The 25,314-nt window shown below is 40.6% G+C and overlaps 1 protein-coding gene across 1 annotated transcript; it reads left to right on the top strand.

Moving 5' to 3' along the window:
- The first annotated feature begins 12 nt into the window (after positions 1 to 12).
- On the top strand, positions 13 to 24,293 carry LOC110506870 (fumarylacetoacetate hydrolase (fumarylacetoacetase)). Its single transcript, XM_036981236.1, has 14 exons — positions 13 to 200; positions 442 to 552; positions 1,550 to 1,671; positions 2,476 to 2,525; positions 3,007 to 3,097; positions 10,377 to 10,474; positions 10,636 to 10,688; positions 11,021 to 11,120; positions 13,058 to 13,188; positions 14,484 to 14,559; positions 16,217 to 16,263; positions 19,160 to 19,261; positions 21,700 to 21,817; positions 23,511 to 24,293. The coding sequence occupies exons 1-14, from the start codon at positions 36 to 38 to the stop codon at positions 23,579 to 23,581; spliced, it is 1,335 nt and encodes a 444-aa protein (XP_036837131.1). The 5' UTR covers positions 13 to 35; the 3' UTR covers positions 23,582 to 24,293.
- Positions 24,294 to 25,314: the final 1,021 nt, after the last annotated feature.

The raw sequence follows: 25,314 nt of genomic DNA, 5'->3' as shown, positions 1-25,314 counted from the left end.
GTCGTTGGCTCATTCTGTGGGAGGCGGGCTGTCCTATGGCTGCGGTCAACATCTGGAAGAAGTTACTCACGCTGTTGCTTACCTTGGAAAGTATACCGGAGTACAACTGCAATTTCAAAATGTCTTTTGTAAAAATTGACGAAAAGTCTGACTTCTCCTATCACAATTTACCATATGGCGTGTTCTCGACACCGGAAAATGTGAGTATGACGCTAAATGTGTTGTACTTTTAGTTGAATCGGTTTTCCTACACCGTCTCCTGTGCCATAAAACTAGGGCATGTAAATGGATTTTCTTGGGATAAAATGTTACAAACCACTGTGGAAACGTGAGGTTCTCTTGGATGAAACATTGTAGTTTACAAGGTAGCTTCTCCAATATCGTTCCATTTTGGTATTTCATTCCTGTTTACTGTTTTCACAAATGTCTCGTGTCACTTAGCCCAGGCACCGGATTGGGGTTGCGATTGGAGATCAGATTTTGGATTTGAGCGTTATAAAATCACTCTTCAGAGGCCCTGTGCTCTCCAATCACCAGGATGTGTTTGACCAGGTAAGGCCATCAAAATGTCTAATGCTCCTCAATGTCTCGTATTGATGGTTGATATTTCTTATCGGCACTGATGGCAATATACATTATGCATTTCCCTGGTAATGTAACATGGCACGTTTACTATGCATCTCCACTAGTTTACTTACAGCTACATGGGCCTCTACCTTATGTAGTCAATAGTGCAGAATGCTAGGAGGGTAGGCCTATTCAATGGCCACGATGCACTGCTTTTCTTCCTTGAGAAAATCCATACCCGAGTCATCAATTAGGATGTCTGCTTCATATATTGTGGACTATACAGTACATTAAATCTACAAGCGAGTAGTGTGAATTGGTTTGGAGTGTCTCCTCTCGCCTTCTGCCTGTGAATGGGTCCCTAATACCACTATTGTCTGGAGGCCTTGTGTGCTGCTGCCTCCCAACTGTCTCCCCTGTCAGCTGGGTGCTGCTCTGACATAACAGGATCCGTTAAAGCACAATGGTGAATTCCTACTGGGAATTGTCTTTCGCCTGTCCAGTTCTGTCACATTAGTGCTGATAGGGGAATGAGACAAGGAGAGAAACCTCATGTGATTTCAACAGCATGATGAGGCTATCAACAGGAAATGAAAGAAGAAGAATATTTTCTATCATGATTTCACTCCTTGAATTCAATCTTAAATGCACAGGTTCCCCCGAGGATATTTTCCCTCCTGGAACCCGGTTCCCCCCATTTCCACCCCTGGGGGCGTCAATGAAGAGACCTGCTTGCATGAGTGAGATCCGCCCCCACACCAACGTCAAAACAAATTGGACTTGCATTCAACTTGCAAACATGCTTGTTTTCTCTTGAAGTTTCTTCCTTTCAGGTTGTTTTTCATTGCCACTGTGCTGTTACTTGCTCTTTGGGGGTCCAGCCTGGGTTACTTGTTATGAGGGCTATGAACAGTATAAAATCAAATAATACTTTTAGATTTTTATGCGTTTCCTCCATCATATGTTCCAACCTCTCGACTAGCCGACCCTGAATGCGTTCATGGGTCTGGGGTACGAGGCATGGAGGGAGGCCAGGAGGAGTCTACAGCAGCTGCTGTCTGCCAACGAGACCACGCTCAGAGACGACGTCAGCCTCAGGAGCAGGTCAGCCTCCAGCACTTCTGTAGCACTTTTTTACAATTATTTATTGGATTTTGCCATATGTAAGAAGCACTTCTATAGCACTTCTATATTCTATAACACTTCTATATTCTATAACACTTCTATACTTTATAGCACGTCTATATTCTATAACACTTCTATATTCTATAACACTTCTATACTTTATAGCACGTCTATATTCTATAACACTTCTATACTTTATAGCACTTCTATATTCTATAACACTTCGATATTCAATAACACTTCTATACTCTATACCACTTCTATACTCAATAGCACTTCTATACTTTATAGCACTGCTATACTCTATAACACTTCTATACTCTATAACACTTCTATATTCTATAACACTTCTATACTCTATAACACTTCTATACTTTATAGCACTTCTATACTTTATAGCACTTCTATACTCTATAACACTTCTATACTCTATACCACTTCTATACTCTATAACACTTCTATACTCTATAACACTTCTATACTCTATAGCACTTCTATACTTTATAGCACTGCTATATTCAATAACACTATATTCAATAACACTTATATAATTTATAGCACTTCTATATTCAATAACACTTCTATATCACTTTTATAGTACTTCTATAACACTTCAACAGTTCATGTCAAATATATTGAATTATTATATTAATTGTTTAGGATATGGTTTTTGGTCGTAATCAGAATCATATTATGTTCTTGTATTCCCTTATCCTTTAATTTTCTATCATGGTTTGTAGCATGTTTACTTTTCTGTAATGTGTGTGTGTGTTTATGTCTCAGAGCGTTCTTCCATAAGAGTTCAGCCACGATGCATCTGCCTGCTGAGATAGGTGAGTTGTTAAACAGTAGGACAAGAGGCAAGGAGAGGAAGCCACTTTAGACTATTGACATGCACCCAATATTTCACTCCTCCTGTCTCTTCACTGAGCTTGATGTGTCCTACAATTGTCCCTAAGCATAGATCTAGGATCAGATTTATGGCTCTGCCATTGCTAACTTTAACTCTGTGGTATTAAACAAAATCTGACCCTGTATCAGATGAGAGGATCATCCAATGTGTTTGAGAAGGACGCGAGGAGTCAAGACAATGCAATTGAGGTGTTTGTATAATGCTTGAACAAGAGGGGGCGCTGTTAACCAATAGAACTTTACTAGTGACTGTGAGATTTGTTTGCTAGCTAAATGTTGATATAAAAGGTTCTGAAGGCTGATCATTGGTTCACTGTACATATTTAACAGTGTCACTTAATTGCCCTCTTTCTCTCTCTCCATCACACACACAAACATGCATCTATATATAACCACACACAGGTGACTACACTGACTTCTACTCATCCAGGGACCATGCCACCAATGTTGGCATTATGTTCCGAGGGAAGGAGAATGCCCTGATGCCCAACTGGTATGATTTGACAACCAACACTTCATCTGTGTCCCAAATGGCATCCTATTCCCTTTATAGTGCACAACTTTTTTTTATTTGTAACCTTTACTTAACTAGGCAAGTCAGTTAAGAACAAATTGTTATTTACGATGACGTACTACCAAACCCTAACGACGCTGTGACAATTGTGCGCCGCCCTATGGGACTCCCAATCACGGCCGGTTGTGAAGCAGCCTGGAATCGAATCAGGGTCTGTAGTGATGCCTCTAGCACTGAGATGCAGTGCCTTAAACTGCTGCGCCACTCGGCCCAAATAGCTCTTGTCAAAGTAGTAAACTACAAAGGGAATAGGGTTCCCTGTAGGGTTCCCTGTTCCACAACTACACTGAGTGGACAAAACATTAAGAACATCTGCTCTTTCTGTGACAGACTATCCAGGTGAAAGATATGATCCCTTATTGATGTCACTTGTTAAATCCACTTCAATCAGTGTAGATGAAGGGGAGGAGACAGGTTAAATAATAATTTAATCATTGAGACAATTGAAACATAGATAGTGTATGTGTGCAGAGGATGAATGGGCAAGACAAAAGATTGAAGTGCATTTGAACGGGGTATGGTAGTAGGTGCCAGGCATACCGGTTTTTGTTGTGAACTGCAACTCTGCTGGGTTTTACACACTCAACAGTTTCCTGTGTGTGTCAAGAATGGTCCACCACACAAAGGACATCCAGCCAACTTGACACAACTGTGGGAAGCATTGGAGTCAACATGGGACAGCATCCCTGTGGAACGCTTCTGACATCTTGTAGTCCATGCTCCGATGAATTGAGGAGGGGGGTTGCAACTCAGTATTAGAAAGGTGTTCTTAATGTTTTGTTCACTCAGTGTATATATCTGTTTTCATTCCCCACATACTAACTAACCATATTATTAGATGTAGACAGAGTAACTCACTAACTAACCATATTATTAGATGTAGACAGAGTAACTCACTAACTAACCATATTATTAGATGTAGACAGAGTAACTCACTAACTAACCATATTATTAGATGTAGACAGAGTAACTCACTAACTAACCATATTATTAGATGTAGACAGAGTAACTCACTAACTAACCATATTATTAGATGTAGACAGAGTAACTCACTAACTAACCATATTATTAGATGTAGACAGAGTAACTCACTAACTAACCATATTATTAGATGTAGACAGAGTAACTCACTAACTAACCATATTATTAGATGTAGACAGAGTAACTCACTAACTAACCATATTATTAGATGTAGACAGAGTAACTCACTAACTAACCATATTATTAGATGTAGACAGAGTAACTCTCTAACTAACCATATTATTAGATGTAGACAGAGTAACTCACTAACTAACCATATTATTAGATGTAGACAGAGTAACTCACTAATTAACCATATTATTAGATGTAGACAGAGTAACTCACTAACTAACCATATTATTAGATGTAGACAGAGTAACTCACTAACTAACCATATTATTAGATGTAGACAGTAACTCACTAACTAACCATATTATTAGATGTAGACAGAGTAACTAACTAACCATATTATTAGATGTAGACAGAGTAACTCTCTAACTAACCATATTATTAGATGTAGACAGTAACTCACTAACTAACCATATTATTAGATGTAGACAGAGTAACTAACTAACCATATTATTAGATGTAGACAGAGTAACTCTCTAACTAACCATATTATTAGATGTAGACAGAGTAACTCACTAACTAACCATATTATTAGATGTAGACAGAGTAACTCACTAACTAACCATATTATTAGATGTAGACAGAGTAACTCACTAACTAACCATATTATTAGATGTAGACAGAGTAACTAACTAACCATATTATTAGATGTAGACAGAGTAACTCTCTAACTAACCATATTATTAGATGTAGACAGAGTAACTCACTAACTAACCATATTATTAGATGTAGACAGAGTAACTCACTAACTAACCATATTATTAGATGTAGACAGAGTAACTCACTAACTAATCATATTATTAGATGTAGACAGAGTAACTCACTAACTAACCATATTATTAGGTGTAGACAGAGTAACTAACTAACCATATTATTAGATGTAGACAGAGTAACTCACTAACTAATCATATTATTAGATGTAGACAGAGTAACTCACTAACTAACCATATTATTAGATGTAGACAGAGTAACTCTCTAACTAATCATATTATTAGATGTAGACAGAGTAACTCACTAACTAATCATATTATTAGATGTAGACAGAGTAACTCACTAACTAACCATATTATTAGATGTAGACAGAGTAACTAACTAACCATATTATTAGATGTAGACAGAGTAACTAACTAACCATATTATTAGATGTAGACAGAGTAACTCACTAACTAACCATATTATTAGATGTAGACAGAGTAACTCACTAACTAACCATATTATTAGATGTAGACAGAGTAACTCACTAACTAACCATATTATTAGATGTAGACAGAGTAACTCACTAACTAACCATATTATTAGATGTAGACAGAGTAACTCACTAACTAACCATATTATTAGATGTAGACAGAGTAACTCACTAACTAACCATATTATTAGATGTAGACAGAGTAACTCACTAACTAACCATATTATTAGATGTAGACAGAGTAACTCACTAACTAACCATATTATTAGATGTAGACAGAGTAACTCTCTAACTAACCATATTATTAGATGTAGACAGAGTAACTCACTAACTAACCATATTATTAGATGTAGACAGAGTAACTCACTAACTAACCATATTATTAGATGTAGACAGAGTAACTCACTAACTAATCATATTATTAGATGTAGACAGAGTAACTAACTAACCATATTATTAGATGTAGACAGAGTAACTAACTAACCATATTATTAGATGTAGACAGAGTAACTCACTAACTAATCATATTATTAGATGTAGACAGAGTAACTCACTAACTAACCATATTATTAGATGTAGACAGAGTAACTCACTAACTAACCATATTATTAGATGTAGACAGAGTAACTCACTAACTAATCATATTATTAGATGTAGACAGAGTAACTCTCTAACTAACCATATTATTAGATGTAGACAGAGTAACTCACTAACTAATCATATTATTAGATGTAGACAGAGTAACTCACTAACTAACCATATTATTAGATGTAGACAGAGTAACTCACTAACTAATCATATTATTAGATGTAGACAGAGTAACTCACTAACTAACCATATTATTAGATGTAGACAGAGTAACTCACTAACTAACCATATTATTAGATGTAGACAGAGTAACTCACTAACTAATCATATTATTAGATGTAGACAGAGTAACTCACTAACTAACCATATTATTAGATGTAGACAGAGTAACTCACTAACTAACCATATTATTAGATGTAGACAGAGTAACTCACTAACTAACCATATTATTAGATGTAGACAGAGTAACTCTCTAACTAATCATATTATTAGATGTAGACAGAGTAACTCACTAACTAACCATATTATTAGATGTAGACAGAGTAACTAACTAACCATATTATTAGATGTAGACAGAGTAACTAACTAACCATATTATTAGATGTAGACAGAGTAACTCTCTAACTAACCATATTATTAGATGTAGACAGAGTAACTAACTAACCATATTATTAGATGTAGACAGAGTAACTCACTAACTAACCATATTATTAGATGTAGACAGAGTAACTCACTAACTAACCATATTATTAGATGTAGACAGAGTAACTCACTAACTAACCATATTATTAGATGTAGACAGAGTAACTCTCTAACTAATCATATTATTAGATGTAGACAGAGTAACTCACTAACTAACCATATTATTAGATGTAGACAGAGTAACTCACTAACTAACCATATTATTAGATGTAGACAGAGTAACTAACTAACCATATTATTAGATGTAGACAGAGTAACTCTCTAACTAACCATATTATTAGATGTAGACAGAGTAACTAACTAACCATATTATTAGATGTAGACAGAGTAACTCACTAACTAATCATATTATTAGATGTAGACAGAGTAACTAACTAACCATATTATTAGATGTAGACAGAGTAACTCTCTAACTAACCATATTATTAGATGTAGACAGAGTAACTAACTAACCATATTATTAGATGTAGACAGAGTAACTCACTAACTAATCATATTATTAGATGTAGACAGAGTAACTCACTAACTAACCATATTATTAGATGTAGACAGAGTAACTCACTAACTAACCATATTATTAGATGTAGACAGAGTAACTCTCTAACTAACCATATTATTAGATGTAGACAGAGTAACTCACTAACTAACCATATTATTAGATGTAGACAGAGTAACTCACTAACTAATCATATTATTAGATGTAGACAGAGTAACTCACTAACTAACCATATTATTAGATGTAGACAGAGTAACTCACTAACTAATCATATTATTAGATGTAGACAGAGTAACTCACTAACTAATCATATTATTAGATGTAGACAGAGTAACTAACTAACCATATTATTAGATGTAGACAGAGTAACTCACTAACTAATCATATTATTAGATGTAGACAGAGTAACTAACTAACCATATTATTAGATGTAGACAGAGTAACTCTCTAACTAACCATATTATTAGATGTAGACAGAGTAACTCACTAACTAACCATATTATTAGATGTAGACAGAGTAACTCTCTAACTAATCATATTATTAGATGTAGACAGAGTAACTCTCTAACTAACCATATTATTAGATGTAGACAGAGTAACTAACTAACCATATTATTAGATGTAGACAGAGTAACTCACTAACTAACCATATTATTAGATGTAGACAGAGTAACTCTCTAACTAACCATATTATTAGATGTAGACAGAGTAACTAACTAACCATATTATTAGATGTAGACAGAGTAACTCACTAACTAACCATATTATTAGATGTAGACAGAGTAACTCACTAACTAATCATATTATTAGATGTAGACAGAGTAACTCACTAACTAACCATATTATTAGATGTAGACAGAGTAACTCACTAACTAATCATATTATTAGATGTAGACAGAGTAACTCTCTAACTAACCATATTATTAGATGTAGACAGAGTAACTAACTAACCATATTATTAGATGTAGACAGAGTAACTCACTAACTAACCATATTATTAGATGTAGACAGAGTAACTCACTAACTAACCATATTATTAGATGTAGACAGAGTAACTCACTAACTAACCATATTATTAGATGTAGACAGAGTAACTCTCTAACTAATCATATTGGTCAGGTTCTCTGAAAACCATCCACTAGAAGTCAAACTCCTCAGATAACAGTGTAGCTTGTCTTGTTTGAGTTGTTTTTATCTCTCCTGGTGGTTTTTGGAGAGAGACACGGTGAGAAAAATAAATGATCAATAAAAAGAGAGATAGAAGAGGAGAGAATAAGAGGGAGAGGGAAAAATAAGAAAAGAGAAAGGATGAAATAAGAATTAAAAGTGAGAGAACAAGATAGAGAGGGAGAAAGAGAGAGAAACGTGCTAAGGCCTGGTGCTGTACTGTGACCTATGATGTGTGAGGGACACAATTAGTTTTCTCTAATTGACTTCAGTTCTTTCACAAACTGCACCATCCTTCCAGTCAGTCAGTCAGTGAGTCTGCTGTCCAACACTGCACCATCCTTCCAGTCAGTCAGTCAGTGAGTCTGCTGTCCAACACTGCACCATCCTTCCAGTCAGTCAGTCAGTGAGTCTGCTGTCCAACACTGCACCATCCTTCCAGTCAGTCAGTCAGTGAGTCTGCTGTCCAACACTGCACCATCCTTCCAGTCAGTCAGTGAGTCTGCTGTCCAACACTGCACCATCCTTCCAGTCAGTCAGTCAGTGAGTCTGCAGTCCAACACTGCACCATCCTTCCAGTCAGTCAGTGAGTCTGCAGTCCAACTCTGCACCATCCTTCCAGTCAGTCAGTCAGTGAGTCTGCAGTCCAACACTGCACCATCCTTCCAGTCAGTCAGTCAGTGAGTCTGCAGTCCAACACTGCACCATCCTTCCAGTCAGTCAGTGAGTCTGCAGTCCAACTCTGCACCATCCTTCCAGTCAGTCAGTCAGTGAGTCTGCAGTCCAACTCTGCACCATCCTTCCAGTCAGTCAGTCAGTGAGTCTGCAGTCCAACTCTGCACCATCCTTCCAGTCAGTCAGTCAGTGAGTCTGCAGTCCAACACTGCACCATCCTTCCAGTCAGTCAGTCAGTGAGTCTGCAGTCCAACACTGCACCATCCTTCCAGTCAGTCAGTGAGTCTGCAGTCCAACTCTGCACCATCCTTCCAGTCAGTCAGTCAGTGAGTCTGCAGTCCAACTCTGCACCATCCTTCCAGTCAGTCAGTCAGTGAGTCTGCAGTCCAACACTGCACCATCCTTCCAGTCAGTCAGTGAGTCTGCAGTCCAACTCTGCACCATCCTTCCAGTCAGTCAGTCAGTGAGTCTGCAGTCCAACTCTGCACCATCCTTCCAGTCAGTCAGTCAGTGAGTCTGCAGTCCAACACTGCACCATCCTTCCAGTCAGTCAGTGAGTCTGCAGTCCAACTCTGCACCATCCTTCCAGTCAGTCAGTGAGTCTGTAGTCCAACACTGCACCATCCTTCAGACACCACAGCTGCTGTTCATATGGCTGTTGTCTTTGTCACGGTTGGGAACCTCTATGTAGAACCTCTCTTCTTTCTGTCTCTCTTTCCATTTTTCTTCATTTCTTACTCTCTCTGGATCCGTATTTCTGTATTTGTACAATGTTATAAACAAACTGATTGATTGGTTGATTAACTGAACCATTGCCTGACTGATTGACTAGCTGTTTGTTTGACTGGCTGGCTGCCTGGATGACTGACGCATTGACTGGCTGGCTAACTGACTGACTGACTAATTGCCTGTTGATTGGACTGGCTGGCTGGCTGGCTGAATAATTGATTGGTAGCCTCAAGGTTAGAGTGTTGGGCCAGTAACCAAAAGGTTGCTGGTTCCAATCCCGGAGCTGATAAGGTGAACAAAATTGGTCCCTGTGCCCTTGAGCAAGGCACTTAACCCCGATGTCTCTAGGGGCTCTTGACAATGGTGATCACACTCCCTGTGGCTGTCTTTGGGGGAGTTGGGATATGCAAGAAACACGTATGTGTGACAGGACAAATATAACCCCCCCCCCCCCCCCCCCCCAAATGATTATTATGTTTGTTTGACTGACTGATTGTATCCCTCAGGTTGAGGCTGCCCGTGGGGTATCATGGCAGGGCTTCTTCCATAGTGGTGTCTGGGACCCCCATACGCAGACCCTCTGGACAGATGAGACCCGACCAATGTAATGAAACACAACGCCTAGTCTGAAAATCAAAGCAGACTCTGAATTCAAAGAGAAATACACACACACACACACACACACACAAAACCTCTCAGACCAGTGTCACTTTGTTTTTGTGTCCCTCACTAACGGTCTTCCTCTTCCATTGTGTTCTCTCTTAGCTAAGCCTCCTGTGTTTGGCCAGTCCAAGCAGCTGGACATTGAGCTGGAGATGGTCAGTATACACTTTATATAGCTACACTTTATTACAACCAAGGAGATGGTTCATATCAATGGCATCACAAAACAATGATCTGTCTCTCTCACTCTCTTTGTCTGCCTTTTATCTCATTTCTCTCTCTCTCGCTGGCTCTCTCTCTCTCTCTCTCGCTGCCTCTCTTTCTCTCTCTGTCTCTCTCGCTGGCTCTCTTTCTCTCTCTCACTGGCTCTCTTTCTCTCTGTCTCTCTCTCTCGCTGGCTCTCTTTCTCTCTCTGTGTCTCTCTCTCTCTCGCTGGTTCTCTTTCTCTATGTCTCTCTCTCTCGCTGGCTCTTTTTTTCTCTCTCAGGCATTCTTTGTAGGTGGAGGTAATCGTCTTGGTGAGCCCATTCCCATAGAGAGAGCCCACCAACACATCTTTGGCATGGTGCTAATGAATGACTGGAGTGGTAAGGCCTCACACACACTTATACACACACTCACTCGCAGACTCATGCACACGCACACACACACATGAGTACACACACAGTCACTAACAACTACACACACACACACACTCACACGCTTACTCACTCATGAGAACACTCACAAGTCACGATAACACACACACACTTACTCACTTATTTACACACTCATATGTGCATGCACACACACCTACACAGCCCACCTCACTTTAAGACATAAATTAATAAGCACCATACCGTATTTCTTTATTTTCAAAAGAATGTATCTATCGACTATAACAGCCAATAGTAGAATCATTAGCCAAAAATGATATATCAGTAAATGAAAAATCCTAACGTCAATAACACTAATTGAAAAACATCCACTTTCCATAATAACACTAACTTAAGTTCCTTAATTTAGTTCCTCATTATACATGTTGATGTAAACATTTCATATTTAGTCACTGGGATCAGGGTAAGTTACTCAGGAAAACATGACAGGTTATTGATTATTGATGAGGCAGAAGGATCTCAGGAGGAGGAGTGGTTTCGACTGTAGCCTTGAGATTTCAAGATCATCTTCTCTCCATCTCTCTCTTTCTGTCACGATCTGTCTCTCTATCTCTCTTTCTCTCTCAAGAGAACATCCCTGGTCATCCCTACTGCCTCTGATCTGGCAGACTCAATAAACACAAATGCTTTGTTTGTAAATGATGTCTGAGTGGTGGAGTGTGCCCCTGGCTATCTGTAAATTTAAAAAACAAGTGTGCCGTCTGGTTTGCTAAATATAAGGAATTTGAAATTATTTTGACTTTTTATACTTAAGGATATTTAAAACCAAATACTTTTAGTCTTTTACTCAAGTAGTATAATGCTGGGTGACTTTCACTTTTAATTTTCTATTAAGGAATCTTTACTTAAGTATGGCAATTGGGTACTTTTACCACCACTGTACGGAATAGAGTGCTATTTGGAACGCAGCATTCTAGGCTTCACCTTATTGTTAGTTTGCCAGATCCCATATCGACTCCAATGCTTCCCACAGTTGTGTCAAGTTGGTTGGATGTCCTTTGGGTGGTGAACCATTCTTGATACACACAGGAAACTGTTAAGTGTGAAAAACCGAGCAGCGTTGCAGTTCTTGTCACAAACCGGTGTGACCTGGCACCTACTACCATACCCTGTTCAAATGCACTTAAATCTTTTGTCTTTCCCATTCACCCTCTGAATGGCACACATACACAATCCATGTCTCAAGACTTAACAATCCTTATTTAACCTGTATCCTCCACCTTCATCTACACTGATTGAAGTGGATTTAATAAGTGACATCAATAAGGGATCATATCTTTCACCTGGTCAGTCTGTCATGGAAAAGGCAGGTGTTCCTAATGTTTTGTCCACTCAGTGTATAGAACTCTAAGGGCTTTGGTCAAAGGGAATGCACTATATAGGGAATAGGGTGCCATTTGGGGCGTATTTTCCACCCCTGCGGCTCAGACTCCCAGATGTAAGGGAGTCTGAGCCAGGTTCCACCTGGGTTAATATGTAGAGTAGAGGGGTATTGATAGTTGAAATAGATTTTCCTGCTGAATACAGTACATGATCATTTATCACATCCCTCAACACAATATTTCATAGAATAGTTCCTGGATTGTCAATAGTCAAAAAGACCAGTAGTTCAGTTGAACATCCCACAACTTCACCTACACAATACCAAGGTTTTGAAGCTATGCACAGGTACTGTTAGTACAGGTACTTTAGCTGTGTTGGTCTACGATCATCCAATCAACATAGGATGGACTCATCACTGGGCAGGTTACATAGTATTCAAACCTACCTGTGATCTGTGTGTCCACTGAGGAATATTCAGTAAATACCAGTTCAACATCTAATGGTAAAATAAAGGGTAACCACTCTTCTTCCTGTGTGTGTTCCAGCCAGGGATATCCAGGCGTGGGAGTACGTTCCTCTGGGTCCGTTTCTGGGGAAGAACTTTGGGACAACCATCTCACCCTGGGTGGTTCCTATGGAGGCCCTGCTGCCCTTCGCTGAGCCCAACACTGTCCAGGTGAAGAACACAAACAGTATAGTAGTGTAATATAGTATAGACCTGGTGGTCCTGCTGCCCTATAGTATACTGGTCTGGATGTATTTTACATTACATTATGGGTGGTTTGGATGTATTTTACATTACATTATGGGTGGTCTGGATGTATTTTACATTACATTATGGGTGGTCTGGGTGTATTTTACATTACATTATGGGTGGTCTGGGTGTATTTTACATTCTACTGCGGGTGGTCTGGGTGTATTTTACATTCTACTGCGGGTGGTCTGGATGTATTTAACATTCTACTGCGGGTGGTCTGGATGTATTTTACTTAAAACTGCGGGTGGTCTGGATGTATTTTTAATTATACTGCGGGTGGTCTGGATGTATTTTACATTCTACTGCGGGTGGTCTGGATGTATTTAACATTCTACTGCGGGTGGTCTGGATGTATTTTACATTAAACTGCGGGTGGTCTGGATGTATTTTTAATTATACTGCGGGTGGTCTGGATGTATTTTACATTATACTGCGGGTGGTCTGGATGTATTTTACATTAAACTGCGGGTGGTCTGGATGTATTTTACATTATACTGCGGGTGGTCTGGATGTATTTTACATTAAACTGCGGGTGGTCTGGATGTATTTTACATTACATTATGGTGGTCTGGATGTATTTTACATTATACTGCGGGTGGTCTGGATGTATTTTTAATTATACTGCGGGTGGTCTGGATGTATTTTACATTATACTGCGGGTGGTCTGGATGTATTTTACATTATACTGCGGGTGGTCTGGATGTATTTTACATTAAACTGCGGGTGGTATGGATGTATTTTACATTCTACTGTGGGTGGTCTGGATGTATTTTCAACATTACATTATACTGTGGATGGTCAGGGTGTATTTTACATTATACTGCGGGTGGTCTGGATGAATTTTACATTACATTATACTGTGGGTGGTCTGGATGTATTTTACATTACGTTAACACTTACATTTTCACCATTCAGGTAAGCTTTTAGTAATGAGAGCCAGTATCCACACTGTGTTAGAAAAAAAGGTGCCATCTAGAATCTAAAAGGGTTATTCAGCTGTCCCCATAGGAGAACCCTTTGAAGAACCTGTTTGGTTCCAGGTAGAACCCTTTTGGGCTCAATTTTCTACATGGAACCCAAAAGGGTTCAACCTGAAACCAAAAAAGGTTCAACATGGAACCAAAAAGGGTTCTCCTATGGGGACAGCTGAAGAACCCTTTTTTCTAAGAGTGTTGTGGCTCTTCATGCTCTTCTCTTTCCACTTTCTGTTTCAGGATCCAAAGCCCCTCCCTTATCTATGCCATGATGATGCCTTCACCTTCAACATTAACTTATTTGTGTCAGTGAAAGGTATGTTGGGTTTTACACAAACACACACAACACACACGTACGTGCACAGACACACATGAGTGCCTTGCCTTGGTAATTAAGCACACACACACAAGGGAGGTAATGATTTACCATTAAGAGCTTTGTATTCCTTACGACCAAGACTGTTCATTCTATCTGTTCTGACTTTCCCTCTCCTGACCCTCTCTCTCCTGACACTCTCTCTCCTGACCCTCTCTCTCTTGACTCTCTCTCTCTTGACTCTCTCCTGACTCACTCTCCACTGACTCGCTCACTCCACTGACTTGCTCTCTCCACTGATTCTCTGACTTGCTCTCTCCACTGACTCGCTCTCTCCACTTACTCTTTCTCTCCACTGACTCTCTGTCCTTACTATCTCTCCTGAATCTCCACTGACTCTCTGTCCTGACTGTCCACTGACTCTCTCGACTCTCCTGACACTCTACTGACTCTGTCCTGACTCTCTGTCTTGACTCTCCACTGACTCGCTGGCTTGACTATCTCTCCTGACTCTCCACTGACTCTCTCTCCCGACTCTCTACTGACTCTCTCCTGGTTTTCTGTCCTGATTCTCTGTCCTGACTCTCCACTGACTCTCTGTCCTGTCTGTCTCTCCTGACTCTCCACAGACTCTCTCCCCTGACTCTCCACAGACTCTCTCTCCCCTGACTCTCCACAGACTCTCTCCCCTGACTCTCCACAGACTCTCTCTCTCCTGACTCTCCACAGACTCTCTCTCCTGACTCTCCACAGACTCTCTCTCCTGACTCTCCACTGACTCGCTCTCTCCACTGATTCTCTGACTCGCTCTCTCCACTTACTCTCTCTCTCCACTTACTCTCTCTCTCCACTAACTTTCTCTCCACTGACTCTCTGTCCTGACTGTCCACTGACTCTCTCCTGACTCTCCTGGCACTCTACTGACTCTGTCCTGACTCTCTGTCTTGACTCTCCACTGACTCGCTGGCTTGACTATCTCTCCTGACTCTCCACTGACTCTGTCCTGACTCTCTGTCTTGACTCTCCACTGACTCGCTGGCTTGACTATCTCTCCTGACTCTCCACTGACTCTCTCCTGACTCTCCACAGACTCTCTCTCCTGACTCTCCACAGACTCTCTCTCCTGACTCTCCACAGACTCTCTCTCCTGACTCTCCACAGACTCTCTCTCCTGACTCTCCACAGGCTCTCTCTCCTGACTCTCCACAGACTCTCTCTCCTGACTCTCCACAGACTCTCTCTCCTGACTCTCCACAGACTCTCTCTCCTGACTCTCCACAGACTCTCTCTCCTGACTCTCCACAGACTCTCTCTCCTGACTCTCCACAGACTCTCTGTCTTGACACTCTACTGACTCTGTCCTGACTCTCTGTCTTGACTCTCCACTGACTCGCTGGCTTGACTATCTCTTCTGACTCTCTGTCCTGATTCTCTGTCCTGACTCTCTCTCCAGTGACCTCTGTCCCTACTCTCTCATGACTCTCCAGTGACTCTCTGTCCTGACTCTCTCCACTGACTCTCCGTCCTGACTCCCTCTCATGACTCTCCACTGACTCTCTCCACTGCTCTTCCTATGTATTCTGAGGTATTACTAAGGGGGTATATCAGGTGTTGATATCCTGTCTCAATCAACTGTTGTGTGTTGTTTTTTTTTCAGGAGAGGCAATGAAGGAAGCAGCCACTATATGCAAGTCCAACTTCAAGGTAAGCAGTTGGTGAAGTAGACTTTGGATAGTTTACTACAGTTGCATCAATGTGCAGAGTTGTGGACTCGAGTCACATGACTTGGTCTCGAGTCTGACTCGAGTCACATATTTGATGACTTCAGATTCGACAGAAAATAAATTAACTTTAGGCTTGACTTCGACTTGGAGCCTCAAGACTTGGGACCCAAGTTTGACTTGAGACTGATGACTTGAAATAATTTGTCACTCATTTTGTGGCACATTACTCTCCACGTAGCCAGAGAGCAACAGATTGGCTAGTGAAACACACACTTGGCCCTCTGATTGGACCAGAAAACGGTCAAATAATACAGGTCTGGTGAGGTAGAGCAGTGTTTATTTGTGGGGTCGTGAGCAATGTCCCCTAAATTTTTCTGGCACTGAGATAATTTAAGTTCTGATGAGCACAAACTTGAACGTTGTGAAAATTCTGTGCAACTTCCAGTGCATGTTTACTGTGAACATTGAGGCTGTATCTGCTTTAAGATATTTTTAACAGTGGCCAAGTAGGCTACACTGGCTATTTGATCATAATGGAGGCCTACCAGAGTGGAGAAAATGCATCCCATAACATTTTAACATGGAAGTAGCTGTTCTATCATTCAGCCTACAGTAACAGCCAATGTGTGGGGTTCATTGTAGTCCATAAAAAAATGCAGGGCTTGACATTAACCTGTTTATCCAGGACGTGACTGAAAATGTTGTTGTGTTTGATGCAAGAAACCACTTTACAAAATCAAATTAATTATTATTCCCATACCATTATTACAGAGAATCAGACAAATGATGCTACCCTGTGACTATTGGTTACTTAGTTTATTTAAGCCTGTCTCAAAATACAACACTGCCCCTTTAAGACAAAAAAATATATGTTAATCTGTCTTGCTTTTCAAAGATGTCTAGAAATGTACATGTTTTGTGTTCTTGTAGGAAGCAATCAATCATCTATTGCTGATGACAAATGATCTAGAACTGGGCTAATAGCTCACTAAATAGCAAAGAATATGAACACGTGACTACATGAAGCTCTTGCTTTGATCTCAAAACAAGCACATCTACTCATGATCACAGCTGTAAACACAGTCCAGTTTAAAGTTAATGGCATTGATCCATATGTGGCAATGGTGATTTTGCATACAGGCCTACTGCAGCTCTGATTGGTTATGCTGCCGGTCTGTGTAGAGTAGGGCTGAGTCGTTGCAATAGAATCCTACTGTGATGCGTTCTGCCTACAACATCATCTCTAGCATGGTTAGTTTTGTTTCAGTATGTTGCATTGACAGTGGCTAATGTGTTGATTCCATCACAATCGCCACAGGAAAGGGAAACGTTGATAGTGTTAACTAACTGGGAGAAGTCTAGAAAGTGGAGGGAATCTCGTGTCTGATATTTCTTCTGTGAGCTGCACTGCATTCACACACTACTGCACACCCCCGAAAGTTTAGAGAATGTTTGTTGTGAGTATGAAACTGAATTTTTAAAACAGATTTTAATTGGCTACATACGCATACATTTAATATTTCTACCGTTGTCTATTTGATCTGGTTTCAGACATAGGCCCACGGTGCCCTATTATCCTGGTGTCTCTGGACACCAGAGGAGTTAGAAGATATCCCAAGTTGATATTGGCTGCTAACATGAATGACTTTCATCTAAAACGCAGTTTATTTCTGTGTCTAAGCACTTTGAAAAATTAATCGCTGTTTATGGCTGTAATGACAGGCTACATTTGCGCAGCGTGCGGGAGGGTCGCAAGCTTTGAACCATATTAAAATGAATTTTTACTTAATAAAAATATTTAGTTTGATAAAATAATGAAAAGGGCTGTCTGGTAGACTCAATCAATAGACAAAATATTGTAGTTGAACAAGTCAATGTGTGTGTGTATGTGTATATATATATATACACATATATATACATTTTACTTGACTTGAACAAACTTGACTCAACATGCACTTAGAATGCAGAGACGAACTGTTCTACTCCAGACTTGCTTGGGGCAATTCCATTTCAATTCCAGTCAATTAAGTAAGTACACGAAAATTCCAATTATTTTCAATGAGGAACATTTGGAATATGGTTTACTTTCTGAATTGGAATGCAGCTCTTATGGAATGCAGGACTGGCCCAGGGGTTTTGACGAGCTGTAGATGAGATACATCACGGTCACTACTGTGATGCCTCTGACATGACAAATATTAACAACTTCAGAAAATAGTGACCTATCCCTATAGATCATTTGTAATCAGCAATAGATGATTGATTGCTTCCTTAATTGAGATACATTAGTGTTTACTGCATTAAAGGGATAGGTCACTCAATTTTCTTAAGTTGTTAATATTTGTCATGTCAGAGGCAGTTAAGAGTGCAGGAGTGACAGCATCTACGATGACCCTTACATGTCTTTGCCAGAGGCACCACAGGCTAACGGTTAGCATTGACCATTGAGTTTCAATGTTTCAACGCAGCATCCTCCAATGTAAATGCCCATGAAATGAAAGACTTAGCGTAGATACTGTCATGTTGTATTAGTGGTATGTACAGGATACACATGGTATACACCGTCCAATGAAATGCTTACTTGCAGGTTGCTTCTCGACAATGCAACAACAATAACCAATAATAAAATATAAGACTACAAACATAAAGTAAATGGCTCAGTAGAATAGAAATAAGCATTTTAACATCAGTATAATACAGGAAGGCACAATTTATAGTCCAGTATTGACATGTGTTCGTTCTGGGCAAGGGTGGATTGGGGCGCAAGTGTTTAAATTGTGCAGCATTGTATTCACATGGTGTGTGTGTGTTGGTGTGTGTCACTCACTTCTCTCTTTCCCTCTCACTTCTCTCCATCTCTCTCTTTGTCTCTCCAGTATATGTACTGGACTATGAAGCAACAGTTAGCCCATCACACAGTCAACGGCTGTAACGTCAGACCTGGAGACCTGCTGGCCTCAGGAACCATCAGTGGACCGGTGAGTGTGTGTGTGTGCGTGCATATACACTACCGTTCAAAAGTTTGAGGTCACTTAGAAATGTCCTTGTTTTCCATGAAAGCATACATGAAATGAGTTGGCATTCTAGTTGTCAATTTGTTGAGGTAATCTGAAGAGATTTCACCCCATGCTTCCTGAAGCACCTCCCACAAATTGGATTGGCTTGATGGTCACTTCTTACGTACCATACAGTCAAGCTGCTCCAACAACAGCTCAATAGGGTTGAGATCTGGTGACTGTGCTGGCCACTCCATTATAGACACAATACCAGCTGACTGCTTCTTCCCTAAATAGTTATTGCATCATTTGGAGCTGTGCTTTGGGTCATTGTCCTGTTGTAATTGGGGCGGCAGGGTAGCCTAGTGGTTAGAGCGTTGGACTAGTAACCGAAAGGTTGCAAGTTCGAATCCCCGAGCTGATAAGGTATAAATCTGTCGTTCTGCACCTGAACAGGCACATGTTCCATTGAAAATAAGAATGTGTTCTTAACTGACTTGCCTAGTTAAATAAAGATTTAAAAAATAAATAATTGGTTCCAATGAAGCGCTGTCCACAGGGTATGGCATGGAGTTGCAAAATGGAATGATACCATTCCTCCTTCAAGATCCCTTTTACCCTGAACAGATCTCCCACTTTACCAGCACCAAAGCACCCCCAGACCATCACATTGCCTCCACCATCCTTGACAGATAGCGTCAAGCACTCCTCCAGCATCTTTTCATTGTTTCTGCGTCTCATGAATGTTCTTCTTTGTGATCTGAACACCTCAAACTTAGATTCGTCTGTCCAGGGTCTGTGTTGCCGATCTTAATCTTTTCTTTTTATTGTCCAGTCTGAGATATGGCTTTTTATTTGCAACACTGCCTAGAAGGCCAGCATCCCGGAGTCGCCTCTTCACTGTTGACATTGAGACTGGTTCTGTGAAGGGAGTAGTACACAGCGTTGTACGAGATCTTCAGTTTCTTGATAATTTCTCACATGGAATAGCCTTCATTTCTCAGAACAAGAATGGACTGACGAGTTTCAGAAGAAACGTCTTTGTTTCTGGCCATTTTGATCCTGTAATCGAACCCACAAATGCTGATGCTGCAAAAGGGTTTTCTAATGATCAATTACCTTCTAAAATGATAAACTTGGATTAGCTAACACAACGTGCCATTGGAACACAGGAGTGATGGTTGCTGATAATGGGCCTCTGTACGCCTATGTAGATATTCCATTAAAAAAAAACTGCTGTTTCCAGCTACAATAGTAATTTACCACATTCACAATGTCTACACTGTATTTCTGATTAATGTGATGTTATTTTAATGGGCATTTTATTTTTTATTTTTAAAACAAAGACATTTCTAAGTGACCCCAAACTATTGAACGGTAGTGTATGTGTTATTCTGTGTGTGTCTGGGAGCATTTTCTATCTGAATTAGTGTTTACATGTCTTCACATTTTACTGTGTATGTTCTGATGACTTTATTCAGTATTGACTGTCTCTCTCTCCTGACCCACTCACTCTCTCTCTCTTTGTCTCTGTCTCTCTCTCTCTCGCTCTGTCTGTCTGTCTCTCTCTCCTGACCCACTCACTCTCTCTCTCTTTGTCTCTGTCTCTCTCTCGCTCTGTCTGTCTGTCTGTCTCTCCTGACCCACTCACTCTCTCTCTCTTTGTCTCTGTCTCTCTCTCTCTCGCTCTGTCTGTCTGTCTCTCCTGACCCACTCACTCTCTCTCTCTTTGTCTCTGTCTCTCTCTCTCTCGCTCGCTCTGTCTGTCTCTCCTGACCCACTCACTCTCTCTCTCTTTGTCTCTGTCTCTCTCTCGCTCTGTCTGTCTGTCTCTCTCTCCTGACCCACTCACTCTCTCTCTCTTTGTCTCTGTCTCTCTCTCGCTCTGTCTGTCTGTCTCTCTCTCCTGACCCACTCACTCTCTCTCTCTTTGTCTCTGTCTCTCTCTCGCTCTGTCTGTCTGTCTCTTTCTCCTGACCCACTCACTCTCTCTCTCTTTGTCTCTGTCTCTCTCTCGCTCTGTCTGTCTGTCTCTCTCTCCTGACCCACTCACTCTCTCTCTCTTTGTCTCTGTCTCTCTCTCGCTCTGTCTGTCTGTCTGTCTCTCCTGACCCACTCACTCTCTCTCTCTTTGTCTCTGTCTCTCTCTCGCTCTGTCTGTCTGTCTGTCTCTCCTGACCCACTCACTCTCTCTCTCTTTGTCTCTGTCTCTCTCTCGCTCTGTCTGTCTGTCTGTCTCTCCTGACCCACTCACTCTCTCTCTCTTTGTCTCTGTCTCTCTCTCGCTCTGTCTGTCTGTCTGTCTCTCCTGACCCACTCACTCTCTCTCTCTTTGTCTCTGTCTCTCTCTCGCTCTGTCTGTCTGTCTCTCTTTGCCTGCCTGTCTCTCTCTGCCTGTCTCTCTCTGTCTCTGTGTGTAGGATCCAGACAGTTTTGGTTCTATGTTGGAGTTGTCGTGGAAGGGTTCTAAGACCGTGGACCTGGGAGGAGGAGAGACAAGAACCTTCCTAAAGGATGGAGACGAGGTCACTCTTACAGGTGGATGGAACCCTATTATACACACTGATACAGACAGAACCACTACAGAAACCATGATACAACCTTACTGAGCTCTCTACAAACACTGTTACAGACAGAACCACTACAGAAACCATGATACAACCTTACTGAGCTCACTACAAACACTGTTACAGACAGAACCACTACAGAAACCATGATACAACCTTACTGAGCTCTCTACAAACACTGTTACAGACAGAACCTCTACAGAAACCATGATACAACCTTACTGAGCTCTCTACAAACACTGTTACAGACAGAACCACTACAGAAACCATGATACAACCTTACTGAGCTCTCTACAAACACTGTTACAGACAGAACCACTACAGAAACCATGATACAACCTTACTGAGCTCTCTACAAACACTGTTACAGACAGAACCACTACAGAAACCATGATACAACCTTACTGAGCTCACTACAAACACTGTTACAGACAGAACCACTACAGAAACCATGATACAACCTTACTGAGCTCTCTACAAACACTGTTACAGACAGAACCTCTACAGATACCATGATACAACCTTACTGAGCTCTCTACAAACACTGTTACAGACAGAACCTCTACAGAAACCATGATACAACCTTACTGAGCTCACTACCAACACTGTTACAGACAGAACCTCTACAGAAACCATGATACAACCTTACTGAGCTCTCTACAAACACTGTTACAGACAGAACCACTACAGATACCATGATACAACCTTACTGAACTCACTACAAACACTGTTACAGACAGAACCTCTACAGAAACCATGATACAACCTTACTGAGCTCACTACCAACACTGTTACAGACAGAACCTCTACAGAAACCATGATACAACCTTACTGAGCTCTCTACAAACACTGTTACAGACAGAACCACTACAGAAACCATGATACAACCTTACTGAACTCACTACAAACACTGTTACAGACAGAACCTCTACAGAAACCATGATACAACCTTACTGAGCTCTCTACAAACACTGTTACAGACAGAACCTCTACAGAAATCAAGAGACAAGTCTTGTTGTTTAGATGTACATTTTGGTCATTTAGCTGACAGTCAGTGCATTCAACAATGAAACTGTATTGCTCAGTTGGTAGAGCATGGCACTTCTATTGCCAGGATTCAGGGTTTGATTCCCGGGACCACCCATATATAAAATACTGTATATGCACACATGTGGTGTGGCTTTGCATAAAAGTGTCTGCTAAATGGCATTCATTATTATTATATGAACTTACGTTAGCTAGGTTAGACTACCACATATCACTGTAAGTAGAACATCCCTCTATAAAGCAGCCATCAGCTCCATCAGTCCTAGTCAGAAAAGAGGAAGTGTTTGGGAAGGCAGGTGGAATAGGGTGCTAGTTTTTCTTCCTTCTAATATTAGTAGTTAAATCAATTCTTCAACTTGATTGATCTGACATGTCTTAATGGAACCAATGGGATATTCTTAGGAGTGCAAACCCCTCCCATCAGGAACTTCAATCCTATTTGAACCTCGGTCTGTCACCTATGTGTTAGTGACCACAGCTTCTATTAGCCACCGTTCACACAGACACACACACGTTCCGACGCTCCTGTTGGTCTGTGTTGTCCTTCATTTATTTTTCCCTCTCTCACTCGTCTCTCTCTCTCTCCCCCCCCCCCCCCCCCCCCCCCCTCTCTCTAGGTTACTGTGAGGGGAGTGGGTATAGGGTGGGTTTCGGACCGTGTGCGGGGACCATTCTACCAGCCCTGTAACCCTGAGAATCATCCACCCTCAATGTCTCTTCCATCCTGGGGGGAGTAATGTTGTTACTGAAGTCCTTTAAAAGGGAAAATCTGGGATTTTAAATACAACAGATCAGTTGGATGAATGTACGTACCAATCCAGGATTGACTCTTTAAATGTTCATTTTAATTCTTGTTTATCATTCTAAAGTATTGTTGCCAGAAGCAGTGTTATATTCCATAATGTTGTAACTATGTGGATTGGGACCTGACATCTAAAAAACTATAAATGTTTAAACCCTCCTGTGACTTTGTGTTTTGTTTTCATCCTATTGACTTACTGAGTGACATCTTTATGGTGTAAAATACTGTAGGTAAAATCTGTACAAAAGTACCATGAAAGGCATTACAATCTGAAAGTATCATTTAATTTGACACTTTTCTTGAACAATGTGCGTTATGAAAAGGGGATTATTTAACTAGAGTTTAATAAACTGAGCGATTCATAAATAGTGGCCTTTTTAATTTTGCACTTTGCTGAAGTGGCATTTTAAAACACAGATTCTTTTGCACAGATTTGAATATTGTTGCACCATGAAAATATTGCCCACTGTCTAGTACCCCTTACCTCACGAGTCAGGCCTGGTGTTCTCTTTTAGGTAATATCTGTAATGAATATTATTTTACTATGTTGTTGGCATATCTAATCAATAAAGCCGTCATGTGTTTATGAATTAATTTATTTGGAATGAAAGCTTATTTTGTTGACAGGGGGAATGGAAGCTTGTTTTGTTGACAGGGGGAATGGAAGCTTGTTTTGTTGACAGCAGGGAATGGAAGCTTGTTTTGTTGACAGCAGGGAATGGAAGCTTGTTTTGTTGACGGGGGGAATGGAAGCTTGTTTTGTTGACGGGGGGAATGGAAGCTTGTTTTGTTGACAGGGGGAATGGAAGCTTGTTTTGTTGACAGGGGGAATGGAAGCTTGTTTTGTTGACGGGGGGAATGGAAGCTTGTTTTGTTGACAGGGGGAATGGAAGCTTGTTTTGTTGACAGGGGGAATAGAAGCTTGTTTTGTTGACAGGGGGAATGGAAGCTTGTTTTGTTGACAGGGGGAATGGAAGCTTGTTTTGTTGACAGGGGGGAATGGAAACTTGTTTTGTTCCTTTGACTTTTCAAAAATAGCTAGGGCTTTACAATGATGATAAAAATTGGGAGACATTTTGGGGTTAAAGGGGTTGAAATGTTTCTAGAAGTGACACATGGTTGAATGAGAGACATGTCAAAATGCTGAATGTTAGCACTTTAGCAAGCCTTTATATTTAACAAAACTCTGATTTATTGAATTCTCCATGGCTATGTTTACACAACCACCTGAATAACCCACTTCTGTTTTCTCTCCATATCCAATCTTTTTTTCTGACTGTTCACACTCCGTTTTACATGTGACCAATATATCAGATTTGCACGTTCAGGATGTAACCGCTGTAGTAGCACACAGATACAATGCTCATTTCCTGTCACTGTTCCTTCACATTTTGACCGTGGTTGTCATGGTAATGGCAGGTCATGTACAAATACTTCAGAGCAAAACAAATCTGAATTTTGAGCTTCCAGACTGAGGTCACATGTGGAGCCGAATTGTTTCAGGATTGAGATCCAAATAATTGGCAAAAGATAGAGGGGAGAGGAATCAGCTAACTTCCTACATTTCAACACATGGTGCAGAGACATTTTGCAGTTTTATAATGCTATTCTATACATTT

The sequence above is a fragment of the Oncorhynchus mykiss genome, chromosome 6, assembly GCF_013265735.2.
Source record: "Oncorhynchus mykiss isolate Arlee chromosome 6, USDA_OmykA_1.1, whole genome shotgun sequence".
Taxonomy (NCBI): domain Eukaryota; kingdom Metazoa; phylum Chordata; class Actinopteri; order Salmoniformes; family Salmonidae; genus Oncorhynchus; species Oncorhynchus mykiss.
The sequence above is the reverse complement of the archived record's forward strand: the minus strand, read 5'-3'. Positions and strand labels throughout refer to the sequence as shown.

What these genes read in the sequence shown, in the direction of transcription:
- LOC110506870 (XM_036981236.1), top strand. Translation starts at nt 36, where the DNA reads ATGGCTGCGGTCAACATCTGGAAGAAGTTACTCACGCTGTTGCTTACC. An exon ending in ACCAGGATGTGTTTGACCAG is followed by an intron (nt 553 to 1,549) that starts GTAAGGCCATCA and finishes CCTCTCGACTAG; the next exon opens with CCGACCCTGAATGCGTTCAT. An exon ending in TGGACATTGAGCTGGAGATG is followed by an intron (nt 10,689 to 11,020) that starts GTCAGTATACAC and finishes TTTCTCTCTCAG; the next exon opens with GCATTCTTTGTAGGTGGAGG.